General features: G+C 38.7%; 1 protein-coding gene across 2 annotated transcripts in view; it reads right to left on the bottom strand.

Moving 5' to 3' along the window:
* The window catches only part of gwl (serine/threonine-protein kinase greatwall), a 40,345-nt gene that overhangs the window by 10,743 nt on the left and 10,678 nt on the right, over window positions 1-18,924 (bottom strand). For both annotated transcript variants that reach the window (XM_070081550.1, XM_070081551.1), the window contains exons 5-10: window positions 18,066-18,172; window positions 9,223-9,317; window positions 8,256-8,377; window positions 6,823-6,947; window positions 1,602-2,889; window positions 1,249-1,360 (exon numbers count right to left, since the gene is read on the bottom strand). In XM_070081550.1, coding sequence (XP_069937651.1) covers window positions 1,249-1,360; window positions 1,602-2,889; window positions 6,823-6,947; window positions 8,256-8,377; window positions 9,223-9,317; window positions 18,066-18,172 — 1,849 coding nt within the window. The remainder of the gene's footprint in view (window positions 1-1,248; window positions 1,361-1,601; window positions 2,890-6,822; window positions 6,948-8,255; window positions 8,378-9,222; window positions 9,318-18,065; window positions 18,173-18,924) is intronic.

The following is an 18,924-nucleotide window of genomic DNA, read 5'->3' as shown; positions in this document are numbered from 1 at the left end:
CAGCCTGGTTAACCAGGCAGGCACCAGCCTGGCCAAAGGCTGGACTTTGGGAGTAAAAAAAACTCTTGGAACTCATCAAAGGTATATCAATGGTATATGTTTTGGTTCACTTTAGACCATTATTAAGTCACAATTTTGTAATGATCCAGGATAAATCAAAATACTGTCTAGGTCAATCGTCAATTTGTAGTAATGGTAATTATTTATGTTCCTGGGGAACAGGAGACAACCAGGTTTGCTACCAGGAATAGGCCATAGCTACAATTCTTTAAATGAAGAGCCTTTCATTATGAAGAGAGTAAATCTAAAAATTCCAAACACTGCAAAATGTAAGCTGAATATTTACAATAAAACCTCAATTTAGTGGGTTAATAGGGAAAAATGGTAACCAATAATGCCAAATGTCCAGCAATTTTGAGTGTTAAAAAAAAAAAAAAAAAAAAAAAAAAAAACAATATTGGTAGCCTCCTGTATACATATATACTGGAGTATAGATCGAGAATGAAAAGGCACAATATGGTGTCCAGAACAATACACACATAATTCACACATAAGAGAATGAAACTTATGACAACATTTTGGTCCAACTTGAACCATTAACTAGTTATGTGTGTATAGATCAAGGTTTTAAGACAATATTTTTAAACATAAACAGAAAGGGGGTTGACCTATTCATGAGTAAAAAGTATCTCGTTATACGGAATAAATAAATGTTGAGAGAGTAGGGGGAATTCGGATCATACTTTTTAAGTTACAAAGAAAGTTTATAAGGCAACATTTTATGCTGTACTGATGGAAAACATGATGAAGTAACAGGAATTAGTTTTGGAATACAGTGGAACCTCTGAACTTGAACTTAATTGGTTCCAGAAGGCTGTTCGAGTGCTGATCTGTTCGAATACAGAACAAATTTTTCACACCCATTTTTTTTTGGTTGGCTGTTATCACTAATCTTCGTAGGCCCCATGGGGACTTATTTATACAAATAATATAAAAAACACCAAAAAATATGAAGAAACACAAAATAGTTTACAGCAAAGTTCTGGCAGGTTGTGCTTGTTTTATTGAGTGCCGAGCAATTTGTTTACCAAACAAAGCATTCGAATACTGAATTCTTCAAATACGGAGCTGTTCGAGTACCGAGGTTCTACTGTATTTCAGGTCTATTTTGTTTATTTGGATGACTCCTGACTATTAGTATAATGCTAAGGTTGTAAATAAATAGGGAAGGAAACATTATTCTCTTACTTTATTTGCCGTATCATTAACCTGAATGTCCTTGAAGTGGTGAAAAGCTTCTCCAATCCCATCCACAGCACTTCTGGCATCATTTGCATATACACATTGTCTTTTATTTTCTCTGGAAACAAACAGGCAATCATAATGAGTGTTACATCTTTAATCCTAAAACACAATCTTCAAAATAGTTCACTTTATTAGGAAATACAAAGGAACAGGGGAGAGACCATTCCACCATCAAAAAACAAAGAAGTTATTATGAAATAAGTGCTAGAATCAACAAAAATGTTAATAGAAACAGTTAACACATACTCTCCATACAGTTAATTCGTCCTTATTAAAAATATCCCAAATCAACATACCTGCTTTCCCTATCAACAGCAGGAGCACCATGCATATAACTGGTGTCTTGAATACACCTCAATTCTGCCAAGGGACATGGACTCCTCCTAGTGTCTCGCTTTTTAGGGTTTTGACCAGCAACCTGCAGAACTCTGAAACTTCTTGTAAGGCCAGAAGACTGACTGTCTCTTGCAATATTTGTGGGTGGGCTTGCATTACTAGAGCCTATAGAGCATTTAATACCTCTTGTTTGTGATGGTATTTTGAAATTTTCACACTCCTGATAGGTACTGATGGTGGAATAATTTCTTTCACTTATGTTAATGCATTCTTCTAATCTAGTGCTTTCCCTCTGTTCAAGGGAAACATTATCTGCTTGCACCGATATAGGAAAATTTGATACCTGACCTGAGACAGTTGCAGTCTTACTTGATGAATGAGAACTGCTTTCTGAGGACCTCTGAGGTTCATTATTTGATAGCTTGCAATCAAGCAATGCTGAACATCCTTCAATAGTTGAAAAAGACAAGTCTGCACCTTCACTTTTCCCAACATGTGGGGTAATTGGTGAACTTGTGGCTATATCTCTGGATAATACAACCCTAGATATAGAAGGCAAATCAGAAGTGGGGCATCCTACAGGTGACATGTGATGTGTAAGCTGAGATAAGGCTCGTAATCTTGTATGGCACTTATTGGTAACAGTCAAGTCAGCATTTTCCAGCTCTGTGGCTGAGACAGGATCCTTTGGGACAAAAGGTTTGAAGATATCTGAGGTGCAAGATTCATTAGGAACTATGTCATCTAGGAACACATCACTGTATTCACTGGATGTATGAATCTGTTTTCTAATAATTAAGTGTGCTGAGGTTGCTATTGGTGAATGAGGCACTGGTATAGTGTTAATGCTGTTACAGTTTGTATGACATTTCTTTGGTGAACTGGTACTGATATTTGATGTATCTGAAGACTGCAGATCACCAGAGAGCTCCTCCTTGATTTCATCAAGACTGTTGTCTCTTGATGGATATACAGGCAAAGGGTAAATTCCACTCTCATGCCCATCACTGGACAGAGAGACATCGAAATCACTGGAGATATCTCCCTCTTTTGGAGAGTGGCATGGTAAATGAAATCTGACTGGAGACCTACCTGGGGACTGAATACCTTGAGAAGTATAACCCAATTTACAAACATTACTTTTCTTAATATCATTTTCTTCTTCCTTTCTAGGAGTCATGTCACTGCTAAAATCAAATTTCTTTTTCAAATCTACAAGATTTGCAGAAAACTGAATGGACGGAGTCCCTGAAATAGAAAGGTGTCTACATTAATATTATATGAAAAAGAAAAAGATTTTTACAGTGATTATGTGTGAGTGAGGTGAAAGTGTTGAATACTGATGAAAGCATTTTCGTTTTGGGGATTTTCTTTCTTTTTGGGTCACCCTGCCTAGGTGGGAGACAGCCGACTTGTTGAAAAAAAATAGTATAAGTTCAATACAAAGAACTTTATCCATGAAAGCTCCTGTATAGAAGAGAGGTATGGGTGGCGAATGTTGCAACAAGGAGAAGGCTGGAGGAGGAGGTGATGTCATGTCAGAGGGCAATGTGTGGTGTGAATATAATGCAGAAAATCTGTAGTTTGGAGATTAGGAGGAGGTGCGGGATGACCAAAACTATTATCCAGAGGGCTGAGAAGGGGTTACTGAGATGGTTTGGACATGAAGAGAGGATGTAACGAAATAGAATGACTTCAAGAGTGTATAAATCTGTAGTGGAGGGAAGGAGGGGTAGGGGTTCGGCCGAGGAAAGGTTGGAGAAATTTTTTCTTTTTTTGGGCCACCCTGCCTTAGCAGGAAACGGCCGATGTGTTAATAAATAAATAATGTTCAATACATATTATTGAGTTAGTGCTAAAACCACTGGGAGTTGTACAGTGCTTGAGATATGGAAGGTAACCAGGTTTGATTCACAGAGGGAGAGAGTAACGCCAATTCTCTGGATCAAGAACCATCCACCAGCTTCAAAGAACCAGCCATTTCAAGCCTTTCATAAACTGCACGAATGTGAAAAAACTTCCTAGTCGTCCTTCAAAACAGCCATTTTACAGTAACCCCAGGTTACAGTAACACTGGGTGATGGTAACCTAAGTTGACAGTAACCCCAGGTGATGGTAACCCTAGTTAACAGTAACCCCAGGTGATGGTAACCCCAGTTAACAGTAACCCCAGGTGATGGTAACCCCCAAGTGACAAAGGTGAAAAACCCCTCTAACATAAATAATTACATACACACCCATTATCAAACCTGTCTAGTCAAAAATACTCAAAAATATGTCAACGTAAGTTTCATTTTAGCAAAGGACTCTTCTATATAAATTACTAAATGTAAAAAGCAGAAAAGCTTCATAAGGTTTTCTTCTTTTTTGAGTTGCCTTGCCTCAGTGAGAGATAATAACAATAATAATAATAATAATAATAATAATAATAATAATAATAATAATAATAATAATAATAATAATAATAATAATAATATCTTTATTTACATGTACAAGGTATACAGGCCTAGCTGACAGCAGTGACATACTACTATACAGAAAGCTGCTTGTTATGCTGAGCATTTTGGGCAAATTAGGTCAGTTTTGTCCCAGGATGCGACCCACACCAGTCGACTAACACTCAGGTACCCACTTTATATTGATGGGAAGTTATACTGATGGGAAGTGAAGTAGTGGAGGCAGGATCCATACACAGCTTTAAGAAGAGGTATGATACAGCGCATGGAGCAGGAAGAGTGAGCCAGTAGCAACCAGTGAACAGGCGGGGCGAGGAGCTATGACTCGACCCCTGCAACCACAACTAGGTGAGTACAACTAGGTGAGGGACAGCAGGTGTCTTATGGAAACACGTCCCTAATATTTTCCAGCCGTACCGGAGGAGATTCGAACTCCAGACCTCAGTGTGTGAGCTGAGTGTGCTAGCAATCAAGCTACGGGACACGGTATGTTGAAAAAAAAAAATAATTTTCCCATGTGCTGGTAATTTGTGTAAAGCAAAAAAATACTTTTAATAACATAACAAAATACTTAATGTATGAAGATATATATTCAAGATCAAACAAGGCCCTAACAAGAGCATTAAATGATGCCATAATAAAAATAATGAATTTAAGCTACATAGCACATGAGAATGAGCGAAGGTCTCACTTAAATATCCAAACACTTCTATTTTATAACAACTCTATTGTTATTCTAAGAATTACCATGAGAACAGTTTGATGACATCTTGTATGGCATTATCAGCCTTGTCTAGTTATGAATTTTTCTCTTAATCCTGCCACTGGGCAGGAAGATACACAAGTAATTACAGATATCTCCATTTCTGGTATAGGGATCTAGTACATAAAATTTAAATGGAGACATACCTGGGGACTGAACATTTCTAAAGAGATGGTCAGATTTAAAATAATTTTTATTTATTTATTATCACACTGGCCGATTCCCACCAAGGCAGGGTGGCCTGAAAAAGAAAAACTTTCACCATCATTCACTCCATCACTGTCTTGCCAGAAGGGTGCTTTACACTACAGTTTTTAAACTGCAACATTAACACCCCTCCTTCAGAGTGCAGGCACTGTACTTCCCATCTCCAGGACTCAAGTCCGGCCTGCCGGTTTCCCTGAATCCCTTCATAAATGTTACTTTGCTCACACTCCAACAGCACGTCAAGTATTAAAAACCATTTGTCTCCATTCACTCCTATCAAACACGCTCACGCATGCCTGCTGGAAGTCCAAGCCCCTCGCACACAAAACCTCCTTTACCCCCTCCCTCCAACCCTTCCTAGGCCGACCCCTACCCCGCCTTCCTTCCACTACAGACTGATACACTCTTGAAGTCATTCTGTTTCGCTCCATTCTCTCTACATGTCCGAACCACCTCAACAACCCTTCCTCAGCCCTCTGGACAACAGTTTTGGTAATCCCGCACCTCCTCCTAACTTCCAAACTACGAATTCTCTGCATTATATTCACACCACACATTGCCCTCAGACATGACATCTCCACTGCCTCCAGCCTTCTCCTCGCTGCAACATTCATCACCCACGCTTCACACCCATATAAGAGCGTTGGTAAAACTATACTCTCATACATTCCCCTCTTTGCCTCCAAGGACAAAGTTCTTTGTCTCCACAGACTCCTAAGTGCACCACTCACTCTTTTTCCCTCATCAATTCTATGATTCACCTCATCTTTCATAGACCCATCCGCTGACACGTCTACTCCCAAATATCTGAATACGTTCACCTCCTCCATACTCTCTCCCTCCAATCTGATATTCAATCTTTCATCACCTAATCTTTTTGTTATCCTCATAACCTTACTCTTTCCTGTATTCACCTTTAATTTTCTTCTTTTGCACACCCTACCAAATTCATCCACCAATCTCTGCAACTTCTCTTCAGAATCTCCCAAGAGCACAGTGTCATCAGCAAAGAGCAGCTGTGACAACTCCCACTTTGTGTGTGATTCTTTATCTTTTAACTCCACGCCTCTTGTCAAGACCCTCGCATTTACTTCTCTTACAACCCCATCTATAAATATATTAAACAACCACGGTGACATCACACATCCTTGTCTAAGGCCTACTTTTACTGGGAAAAAATTTTCCTCTTTCCTACATACTCTAACTCTTAATTTCAGCTTCATTTTCCTTTCTTGGAGTACAGTCACTGCTAAAGTGGAACTGCCTTTTCAAATCAACAAGATTTGCAGGAGAGTGAATGCCCACTGAAATATTTAACATTCTAAATTAATATAATACAGCAATAATAATAAAAATAATATAATAATAATCTGAATATTTTGAGGAACTGTTAAATGCTGATGAATATAACAAATTTAATTATATAAATTTAGCTAGCAGTATCTGACCTGAAGGGTAATTACCCTCTACCTATGGGTTAATTCATATGCAACACATTAAAATAACTAATTTAGGGGGTAGGGGGGTAGGTTGGCAACTCTTTTTTTAATACACTATCCATCTCCCGCCAAGGTTGAGTGACCCAAAAAAAAGAGGAAACACTTTCACCATCAATCATTCAATAAGTCTTACCAGAAGCAATTATTACTATTTATCATCATAAAGGGGAGTGGCAATTCAAGTGTCATTAATTGGTTCAAGGTTAAACAATGCTGATTCATGCAATAAGGATAACTAAGTGCAAATTGGTCACACCTTTGGTGTTGATAGGAGTTACTGAAGTGGCAGGATTGGTAACATTTTTTCTTTTACGAGTGGATGGACTGACGTAAGAGCCATGCGACACATTCACTGGGGTATGTGGTGTCCCGCCTGCAAGCCTGAAAATTATATAAAACATACATCTTCTTCTTTCAACATACCAGCCGTATCCCACTGAGGGGGGGTGGCCCCCAAAAAAAACTAAAGTTTCTCCTTTTAAATTTAGTAATATATGCAGGAGAAGGGGTTACTAGCCCCTTGCTCCCGGCATTTTAGTCGCCTCTTACAACACGCATGGCTTACAGAGGAAGAATTCTGTTCCACTTCCCCATGGAGATAACAGGAAATAAACAAGAACAAGAACTAGAAAGAAAATAGAAGAAAACCCAGAGGGGTGTGTGTATATATATATACTTGTACATGTATGTGAAAGGTGACCTAAGTGTAAGTAGAAGTAGCAATACGTACCTGAAATCTTGCATGTTCATGAGACAGAAAAAAGGACACCAGCAATCCTACCATCACGTAAAACAATTACAGGCTTTCGTTTTACACTCACTTGGCAGGACGGTAGTACCTCCCTGGGTGGTTGCTGTCTACCAACCTACTACCTACGTAAAACATACACAAACCACTATAATACAGTATACAGGGTACAGGTAGTAGGTTGGTAGGCAGCAATCACTCAGGGAGACACTGTTGTCCTGTCAGATGTGTGTGAAAAGGAAACCTGTAATTATTCTACACAATGGTATGATTACTGGTGTCTTTTCTTTGTCTCATAAACATGCAAGATAACATGTGCATCTTGCTACTTCTACTTACACTTAGATCAAACTACAAATGCATGTACATGTATACACTCATCGGAGTTTTCTTCTATTTTTCTTAGTAGTTCTTGTTTTTATTTGTTCCCTTTCATCTCCATGGGAAATTGGCAAAGAATCCTTTCTCAATAAGACATGTGTGTTATTGCTTGTAATGGTTTTATCAAGCTGTTACAAACAATACAAGGACACAGAGGATGAATAATATAAAGTGTCAAATGATGGTTAAAGTGTTTATCTTTTTTAGGTCACCCTGCCTCGGTGTCCTTGTATTTTTTGTAACAGCTTGACATAGCTCCTGGTAAGTGAAGTGTTGCTACACTAAAATGTCACATTAGTTGCACTTGTGTCCTTTTTACCTAACACATTGCTTTTACCAACATTATTACAGTAGTTTTCCATAAGCTACAGTAAAAATTAACCAAGGATTTTAATTATAAAATATGCATGTAGAGGTAGAAGCTAGGACAATAAGCAGTTATATGCAGGTGTGTTATTGAAATCGAGTAAGTAGAGGCAAGTACGTAGTTTAGTGGGATTTGACATGCAGTTGGTACATGAGCTAGATAATGTCTAGAAATTGGGAAACACTTGAGTTACCTGAGAACAAAGCGACTAACAGAGCGGTTTCTGAGCGATGCTTGTTGTATGCTCGCCACACTGGAGGTACTTTGATCACTTACAGAGTGGCTGTTGAGAGTGCTGTTGCTATCTTCTGATTTCTAGAAAGCAAGACAATGAAGATAATTTTTGTGACGTTGAAAATGGTAAAAAATATCAAGAAGGTGATGATTAAAACATGTGCAACAGTTGGGTATCTTTATTGATGAAACTAATACACCTGCTGTCTCTGTGTTTAACTGAAGAAGCCTACTGTGCAGGCAAAACATTTCAACAATAAAGATACCCAAGTGTTGTACACGTGTCTTTATCATCAATTTTTGTGACCTTTTAAAATATTATTGTACTAAAACATTGACAAATAATTTCTCTACTTCTTTAAGGATTTTCACTTCTGCAAATATTTTCATTTCTTTTAAAAATATATAAAATATTATTCTCATGTCAAGAAAATTTTTTAAGTAAATGTATCTTTCTACAGCACTAAACAACTTGATAAAAATTTTATTAAAATTCTAAATTCTAAGATTTATTACCAAAAATTTAATTTAATTCAATGAATTACTTCAAGGGAAATAACTAAATACCTAATATCATACACTGCAGGCACATTACTGTACATATATAAACTAGAAGTGGTTAGTTCATCTACCTAATAATTAAAACAGGTTAGCCAGACTTGTGTCCTGGAGGTGGGAAGTACTGTGCCTGCACTCTAAACGAGGGTTTTAGGACATTTCACATTGAGAGGGACATCTGAACTGTCATATATGTGTGCCTGCCTCTGGCAAGAGTGGTAATGTGAATGATGGTGAAAGTGTTTTATTTTCAGGTCAACCTGTCTCGGTGGGAGATGGCCAGCATGTTTAAAAAGAAAATATTCACATTAATTATATTATTTCGAAGGGAAGAGTAATTTTCTCTGAAAAAAAAAAACATAACTTACAAATGAAAGATGTGAAGTGAGGGAGAGAATCTGACCAGGAGTTCGTATGTAATTCAATCCTGACCTAGAGGCTGTCGGTGTTCCAGATGAAATATCTGAAAATTTTTAGCCAAAAATTTAGAGTTCTTAAAATTTGACACTTACCACATCTCCCACTTTTGTCCCTTGAGGTTACCAAGTAGCATTTAAAAATTGAACACTGGTTTGGCTTCAATGGAATTAGCTGGAAAACTGTTCCCTAGGATAACTGTTCTCTGAAAGGTGAAGTATTGTACCATACAGTACCTGAGAAATGATTGATAATCAGGTTGGATACAGCCCTTCACCAGCACAAAGGCATCCTCCCTTTGAAAAAAGAAACTGAACGTAGGAGAGTTTGAAAGTAAAGAATTGTGCCTAAAGAATTATGCCACAAAATTAAACAGTGAGGTGAGAGAACACCAATAGACCAGGTCTTATAGAACCTTGGCTGATGTTTTGATCGTCAAGTTCCAATAATCAAACATTTATTAATCATACCAGGAAAAAAAAAACCCTAGGTAGTAGGTTGGTAGACAGCAACGTCCCAGGGAGGTACTACCGTCCTGCCAAATGAGTGTAAAATGGAAACCTGTAATTGTTTTACATGATGGTAGGACTGCTCGTGTCTTTTTTCTGTCTCATAAACATGCAAGATTTCGGATACATCTTGCTGCTTCTACTTACACTTAGGTCACACTACACATACATTTTTTTTTTTTTTTTTTTTTTCAACAAGTCGGTCGTCTCCCACCGAGGCAGGGTGACCCCAAAAAAAAGAAAGAAAATCCCCAAAAAGAAAATACTTTCATCATCATTCAACACTTTCACCACACTCACACATTATCACTGCTTTTGCAGAGGTGCTCAGAATACAACAGTTTAGAAGCATATACGTATAGAGATACACAACATATCCCTCCAAACTGCCAATATCCCAAACCCCTCCTTTAAAGTGCAGGCATTGTACTTCCCATTTCCAGGACTCAAGTCCGACTATATGAAAATAACCGGTTTCCCTGAATCCCTTCACTAAATATTACCCTGCTCACACTCCAACAGATCGTCAGGTCCCAAGTATCATTCGTCTCCATTCACTCCTATCTAACACGCTCATGCACGCTTGCTGGAAGTCCAAGCCCCTCACCCACAAAACCTCCTTTACCCCCTCTTTCCAACCCTTTCGAGGACGACCCCTACCCCTCTTTCCTTCCCCTATAGATTTATATGCTTTCCATGTCATTCTACTTTGATCCATTCTCTCTAAATGACCAAACCACCTCAACAACCCCTCTTCTGCCCTCTGACTAATGCTTTTATTAACTCCACACCTTCTCCTAATTTCCACACTCCGAATTTACACCACACATTGCCCTTAGACAGGACATCTCCACTGCCTCCAACCGTCTCCTCGCTGCTGCATTTACCACCCAAGCTTCACATCCATATAAGAGTGTTGGTACTACTATACTTTCATACATTCCCTTCTTTGCCTCCATAGATAACGTTTTTTGAATCCACATATACCTCAACGCACCACTCACCTTTTTTCCCTCATCAATTCTATGATTAACCTCATCCTTCATAAATCCATCCGCCGACACGTCAACTCCCAAGTATCTGAAAACATTCACTTCTTCCATACTCCTCCTCCCCAATTTGATATCCAATTTTTCTTTATCTAAATCATTTGATACCCTCATCACCTTACTCTTTTCTATGTTCACTTTCAACTTTCTACCTTTACACACATTCTCAAACTCATCCACTAACCTTTGCAATTTTTCTTTAGAATCTCCCATAAGCACAGTATCATCAGCAAAAAGTAACTGTGTCAATTCCCATTTTGAATTTGATTCCCCATAATTTAATCCCACCCCTCTCCCGAACACCCTAGCATTTACTTCTTTTACAACCCCATCTATAAATATATTAAACAACCATGGTGACATTACACATCCCTGTCTAAGACCTACTTTTACCGGGAAGTATTCTCCCTCTCTTCTACACACCCTAACCTGAGCCTCACTATCCTCATAAAAGCTCTTTACAGCATTTAGTAACTTACCACCTATTCCATATACTTGCAACATCTGCCACATTGCTCCTCTATCCACTCTATCATATGCCTTTTCTAAATCCATAAATGCAATAAAAACTTCCCTACCTTTATCTAAATACTGTTCACATATATGCTTCAATGTAAACACTTGATCTACACATCCCCTACCCACTCTGAAACCTCCTTGTTCGTCCGCAATTCTACATTCTGTCTTACCTCTAATTCTTTCAATTATAACCCTACCGTATACTTTTCCTGGTTTTTTTTTTTTATTATCACACTGGCCGATTCCCACCAAGGCAGGGTGGCCCGAAAAAGAAAAACTTTCACCATCATTCACTCCATCACTGTCTTGCCAGAAGGGTGCTTTACACTACAGTTTTTAAACTGCAACATTAACACCCCTCCTTCAGAGTGCAGGCACTGTACTTCCCATCTCCAGGACTCAAGTCCGGCCTGCCGGTTTCCCTGAATCCCTTCATAAATGTTACTTTGCTCACACTCCAACAGCACATCAAGTATTAAAAACCATTTGTCTCCATTCACTCCTATCAAACACGCTCACACATGCCTGCTGGAAGTCCAAACCCCTCGCACACAAAACCTCCTTTACCCCCTCCCTCCAACCCTTCCTAGGCCGACCCCTACCCCGCCTTCCTTCCACTACAGACTGATACACTCTTGAAGTCATTCTGTTTCGCTCCATTCTCTCTACATGTCCGAACCACCTCAACAACCCTTCCTCAGCCCTCTGGACAACAGTTTTGGTAATCCCGCACCTCCTCCTAACTTCCAAACTACGAATTCTCTGCATTATATTCACACCACACATTGCCCTCAGACATGACATCTCCACTGCCTCCAGCCTTCTCCTCGCTGCAACATTCATCACCCATGCTTCACACCCATATAAGAGCGTTGGTAAAACTATACTCTCATACATTCCCCTCTTTGCCTCCAAGGACAAAGTTCTTTGTCTCCACAGACTCCTAAGTGCACCACTCACTCTTTTTCCCTCATCAATTCTATGATTCACCTCATCTTTCATAGACCCATCCGCTGACACGTCCACTCCCAAATATCTGAATACGTTCACCTCCTCCATACTCTCTCCCTCCAATCTGATATTCAATCTTTCATCACCTAATCTTTTTGTTATCCTCATAACCTTACTCTTTCCTGTATTCACCTTTAATTTTCTTCTTTTGCACACCCTACCAAATTCATCCACCAATCTCTGCAACTTCTCTTCAGAATCTCCCAAGAGCACAGTGTCATCAGCAAAGAGCAGCTGTGACAACTCCCACTTTGTGTGTGATTCTTTATCTTTTAACTCCACGCCTCTTGCCAAGACCCTCGCATTTACTTCTCTTACAACCCCATCTATAAATATATTAAACAACCACGGTGACATCACACATCCTTGTCTAAGGCCTACTTTTACTGGGAAAAAATTTCCCTCTTTCCTACATACTCTAACTTGAGCCTCACTATCCTCGTAAAAACTCTTCACTGCTTTCAGTAACCTACCTCCTACACCATATACACTTGCAACATGTGCCACATTGCCCCCCTATCCACCCTGTCATACGCCTTTTCCAAATCCATAAATGCCACAAAGACCTCTTTAGCCTTATCTAAATACTGTTCACTTATATGTTTCACTGTAAACACCTGGTCCACACACCCCCTACCTTTCCTAAAGCCTCCTTGTTCATCTGCTATCCTATTCTCCGTCTTACTCTTAATTCTTTCAATTATAACTCTACCATACACTTTACCAGGTACACTCAACAGACTTATCCCCCTATAATTTTTGCACTCTCTTTTATCCCCTTTGCCTTTATACAAAGGAACTATGCATGCTCTCTGCCAATCCCTAGGTACCTTACCCTCTTCCATACATTTATTAAATAATTGCACCAACCACTCCAAAACTATATCCCCACCTGCTTTTAACATTTCTATCTTTATCCCATCAATCCCGGCTGCCTTACCCCCTTTCATTTTACCTACTGCCTCACGAACTTCCCCCACACTCACAACTGGCTCTTCCTCACTCCTACAAGATGTTATTCCTCCTTGCCCTATACACGAAATCACAGCTTCCCTATCTTCATCAACATTTAACAATTCCTCAAAATATTCCCTCCATCTTCCCAATACCTCTAACTCTCCATTTAATAACTCTCCTCTCCTATTTTTAACTGACAAATCCATTTGTTCTCTAGGCTTTCTTAACTTGTTAATCTCACTCCAAAACTTTTTCTTATTTTCAACAAAATTTGTTGATAACATCTCACCCACTCTCTCATTTGCTCTCTTTTTACAATGCTTCACCACTCTCTTAACTTCTCTCTTTTTCTCCATATACTCTTCCCTCCTTGCATCACTTCTACTTTGTAAAAACTTCTCATATGCTAACTTTTTCTCCCTTACTACTCTCTTTACATCATCATTCCACCAATCGCTCCTCTTCCCTCCTGCACCCACTTTCCTGTAACCACAAACTTCTGCTGAACACTCTAACACTACATTTTTAAACCTACCCCATACCTCTTCGACCCCATTGCCTATGCTCTCATTAGCCCATCTATCCTCCAATAGCTGTTTATATCTTACCCTAACTGCCTCCTCTTTTAGTTTATAAACCTTCACCTCTCTCTTCCCTGATGCTTCTATTCTCCTTGTATCCCATCTACCTTTTACTCTCAGTGTAGCTACAACTAGAAAGTGATCTGATATATCTGTGGCCCCTCTATAAACATGTACATCCTGAAGTCTACTCAACAGTCTTTTATCTACCAATACATAATCCAACAAACTACTGTCATTTCGCCCTACATCATATCGTGTATACTTATTTATCCTCTTTTTCTTAAAATATGTATTACCTATAACTAAACCCCTTTCTATACAAAGTTCAATCAAAGGGCTCCCATTATCATTTACACCTGGCACCCCAAACTTACCTACCACACCCTCTCTAAAAGTTTCTCCTACTTTAGCATTCAGGTCCCCTACCACAATTACTCTCTCACTTGGTTCAAAGGCTCCTATACATTCACTTAACATCTCCCAAAATCTCTCTCTCTCCTCTGCATTCCTCTCTTCTCCAGGTGCATACACGCTTATTATGACCCACTTCTCGCATCCAACCTTTACTTTAATCCACATAATTCTTGAATTTACACATCCATATTCTCTTTTCTCCTTCCATAACTGATCATTTAACATTACTGCTACCCCTTCCTTTGCTCTAACTCTCTCAGATACTCCAGATTTAATCCCATTTATTTCCCCCCACTGAAACTCTCCTACCCCCTTCAGCTTTGTTTCGCTTAGGGCCAGGACATCCAACTTCTTTTCATTCATAACATCAGCAATCATCTGTTTCTTGTCATCCGCACTACATCCACGCACATTTAAGCAACCCAGTTTTATAAAGTTTTTCTTCTTCTCTTTTTTAGTAAATGTATACAGGAGAAGGGGTTACTAGCCCATTGCTCCCGGCATTTTAGTCGCCTCATACGACACGCATGGCTTACGGAGGAAAGATTCTTTTCCACTTCCCCATGGACAATAGAAGAAATAAAAAAGAACAAGAGCTATTTAGAAAAAGGAGAAAAACCTAGATGTATGTATATATATATATATGCATGTGCGTGTCTGTGAAGTGTGACCAAAGTGTAAGTAGGAGTAGCAAGATATCCCTGTTATCTTAGCGTGTTTATGAGACAGAAAAAGAAACCAGCAATCCTACCATCATGCAAAACAGTTACAGGTTTTTGTTTCACAGTCATCTGGCAGGACGGTAGTACTTCCCTGGGTGGTTGCTGTCTACCAACCTACTACCTGGTATACTCAGTAAACTTATTCCTCTATAATTTTTACAATCTCTTTTGTCCCCTTTCCCTTTATATAAAGGGACTATACATGCTCTCCGCCAATCCCTAGGTACCTTCCCCTCTTTCATACATTTATTAAACAAAAGTACCAACCACTCCAACACTATATCCCCCCCTGCTTTTAACATTTCTGTCATGATCCCATCAGTTCCAGCTGCTTTACCCCCTTTCATTCTACGTAATGCCTCACGTACCTCCACCACACTTACAGTCTGCTCTTCTTCACTCCTAAAAGATGGTATACCTCCCTGGCCAGTGCATGAAATTACCGCCTCCCTTTCTTCCTTAACATTTAAAAGTTCCTCAAAATATTCTCGCCATCTACCTAATACCTCCCTCTCCCCATCTACTAACTCCCCTACTCTGTTTTTAACTGACAAATCCATACTTTCCCTAGGCTTTCTTAACTTGTTTAACTCACTCCAAATTTTTTTCTTATTTTCATTAAAATTTCTTGACAGTGCCTCTCCCACTCTTTCATCTGCTCTTCTTTTGCACTCTCTCACCACTCTCTTCACCTTTCTTTTACTCTCCATATACTCTGCTCTTCTTATAACACTTCTGCTTTGCAAAAACCTCTCGTAAGCTACCTTTTTCTCTTTTATCACACCCTTTACTTCATCATTCCACCAATCACTCCTCTTTCCTCCTGCCCCCACCCTCCTATAACCACAAACTTCTGCCCCACATTCTAATACTGCATTTTTAAAACTATTCCAACCCTCTTCAACCCCCCCACTACTCATCTTTGCACTAGCCCACCTTTCTGCCAATAGTCGCTTATATCTCGCCCGAACTTCCTCCTCCCTTAGTTTATACACTTTCACCTCCCTCTTACTTGTTGTTGCCACCTTCCTCTTTTCCCATCTACCTCTTACTCTAACTGTAGCTACAACTAAATAATGATCCGATATATCAGTTGCCCCTCTATAAACAAGTACATCCTGGAGCCTACCCATCAACCTTTTATCCACCAATACATAATCTAACAAACTACTTTCATTACGTGCTACATCATACCTTGTATATTTATTTATCCTCTTTTTCATAAAATATGTATTACTTATTACCAAATTTCTTTCTACACATAGCTCAATTAAAGGCTCCCCATTTACATTTACCCCTGGCACCCCAAAATTACCTACTACTCCCTCCATAACATTTTTACCCACTTTAGCATTGAAATCCCCAACCACCATTACTCTCACACTTGATTCAAAACTCCCCACGCATTCACTCAACATTTCCCAGAATCTCTCTCTCTCCTCTACACTTCTCTCTTCTCCAGGTGCATACACGCTTACTATAACCCACTTTTCACATCCAATCTTTATTTTACTCCACATAATCCTTGAATTTATACATTTGTAGTCCCTCTTTTCCTGCCATAGCTTATCCTTCAACATTATTGCTACTCCTTCTTTAGCTCTAACTCTATTTGAAACCCCTGACCTAATCCCATTTATTCCTCTCCATTGAAACTCTCCCACCCCCTTCAGCTTTGTTTCACTTAAAGCCAGGACATCCAGTTTCTTCTCATTCATAACATCCACAATCATCTCTTTCTTATCATTTGCACAACATCCACGCACATTCAGACTTCCCACTTTGACAATTTTCTTCTTCTTATTCTTTTTAGTAATCTTTACAGGAAAAGGGGTTACTAGCCCATTGTTCCCGGCATTTTAGTTGACTTTTACAACACGCATGGCTTACGGAGGAAAGATTCTTATTCCACTTCCCCATGGATATAAAAGGAAAAGTAATAAGACCAAGAACTATTAAGATAAAATCAAAGAAAACTCAGATGAGTGTGTATAAATAAACGTGTACATGAATACATGTACACATACATGTACAAACATATATATACACACCCCTCTGGGTTTTCTTCTATTTTCTTTCTAGTTCTTGTTCTTGTTTATTTCCTCTTATCTCCATGGGGAAGTGGAACAGAATTCTTCCTCCGAACGCCATGCGTATTATAAGAGGCGACTAAAATGCCAGGAGCAAGAGGCTAGTAACCCCTTCTCCTGTATAAATTACTAAATTTTAAAAGAGAAACTTTCGTTTTTCTTTTTGGGCCACCCTGCCTCGGCGGGATATGGCCAGTTTGTTGAAAGAAGAAAGCTCAGGCAAACATGTAATGCTGAGAAAATATAATCTGCTGACACAGGAAAGCTTATTCATATTGGACTGGCATAGATGATAGTGAAGTGTTCTTAGTTCACTGGAAAAAACAGACATGACAAAATGAGTGTTTGTGTATTCTCAGAACCACAAGCACATTAATTAGTTACAAAATGGAAATGTCATAGTGTATAAGCATTTTTGAGCATGAGTACTCTTCTCTATGAAGAGAAAACAATGCAAACTTATCTTACATTGTAAAATCTGAGTACACCTACCATCCAACTTACGACCGAGTTCGGTTCCGAGAAACTGGTCGTAAGTCGAAATGGACCTAAGTCGAAATTTACTACTGAATATCAACATCACATTTTTGTAATGACTTTATTTTGTTGTTTTATTTTGGTATTTCATGTTTTACTTTACTTTTTATGCTGTTAGTACTGTATTTTATACTGTAAGGTTTAGGATAAACACTGTGTACAACACAAATAGTTGTTTATTTTCCAGAAATTTGGCAAAAAAAAACACGGTCTTAAGTCGAGCAGGTCGTAAGTCGGATGGTAGGTGTATTTAACCTAACGTTTCTTGATAGAAATATATATATTAATACTGGTATGCTGATGAAAATATGTATCTTATTTTCCTGTACACAGTACCATACCTCAAAACAAACATGTTAATTTTGGAAGGCAATAAAATGCAAATAAATAGCATTCATTCACCTTTGTGAAGAGTAATTTTGCTTAGTCCAAAATCTGTGAGTTTGAGATGTCCCTTGTTGTCTAGGAGGAGGTTGTCTGGCTTCACATCTCTATGAACTATGCCATGGCTGAAAAATTAAGAACTAATTAATATACTGTGTAGGTCTAAGACCTCTTGATCAACCGCTCAAAGTGAAAACAGAGAAAAATAAACGTATAGGAAATAGTATGGGAGGTCACTATGTTCTCTTGCTGACAGAATGAGGCAAACATAATGAAAAATGAAAGCTGAAACTCATTTTTCTTCCCTCAACACATGGGTAAGTGATCAACTAATGAAAACAGAACAAATTCATTAAAGTCATATGACTGACTCAGCTTAGTTATGGTTTAGAGGTATTGTGTGAGAAGTAAAAAATTTCTTGTGATTTATCCTATTGTGAAGTACAATGCACTTAAATTGTTCCTAAAGATTACCATGTTTTTTCTTTTTTATACCAAGATTAAAATATCATCATCTTTACTTACACTATGTGTATCTGTATCCTTTCAGTCTAGCATTCCGAGACTGTTAGCAGGTTGGATTTTAGCAGACTTGTAATACTTTCAGCATGACAAAGCACAGTAAGGTTGAACATCCAGCCACTCCACACCTGAGTGGTGCAGCACTGCTACAACAACTACACTCCCTCTTTTTAACTGGTATGGCTACCCCCATTCCTTTGCATTATTTTATATTATCTTAGTGCTTCAGAGGTTACTGCAGCTTTGCATGTTATGGCCAACACAAATATGAAGTAAATATTTTGTTAATACATTTAGAAATAACTCTATACCAACTTACTCTGAATAGGTTTACATGTGTTTCAAGTTTTTATCG

This window comes from Cherax quadricarinatus, unplaced genomic scaffold, assembly GCF_038502225.1.
Source record: "Cherax quadricarinatus isolate ZL_2023a unplaced genomic scaffold, ASM3850222v1 Contig3075, whole genome shotgun sequence".
Lineage (NCBI taxonomy): Eukaryota > Metazoa > Arthropoda > Malacostraca > Decapoda > Parastacidae > Cherax > Cherax quadricarinatus.
The sequence above is the reverse complement of the archived record's forward strand: the minus strand, read 5'-3'. Positions and strand labels throughout refer to the sequence as shown.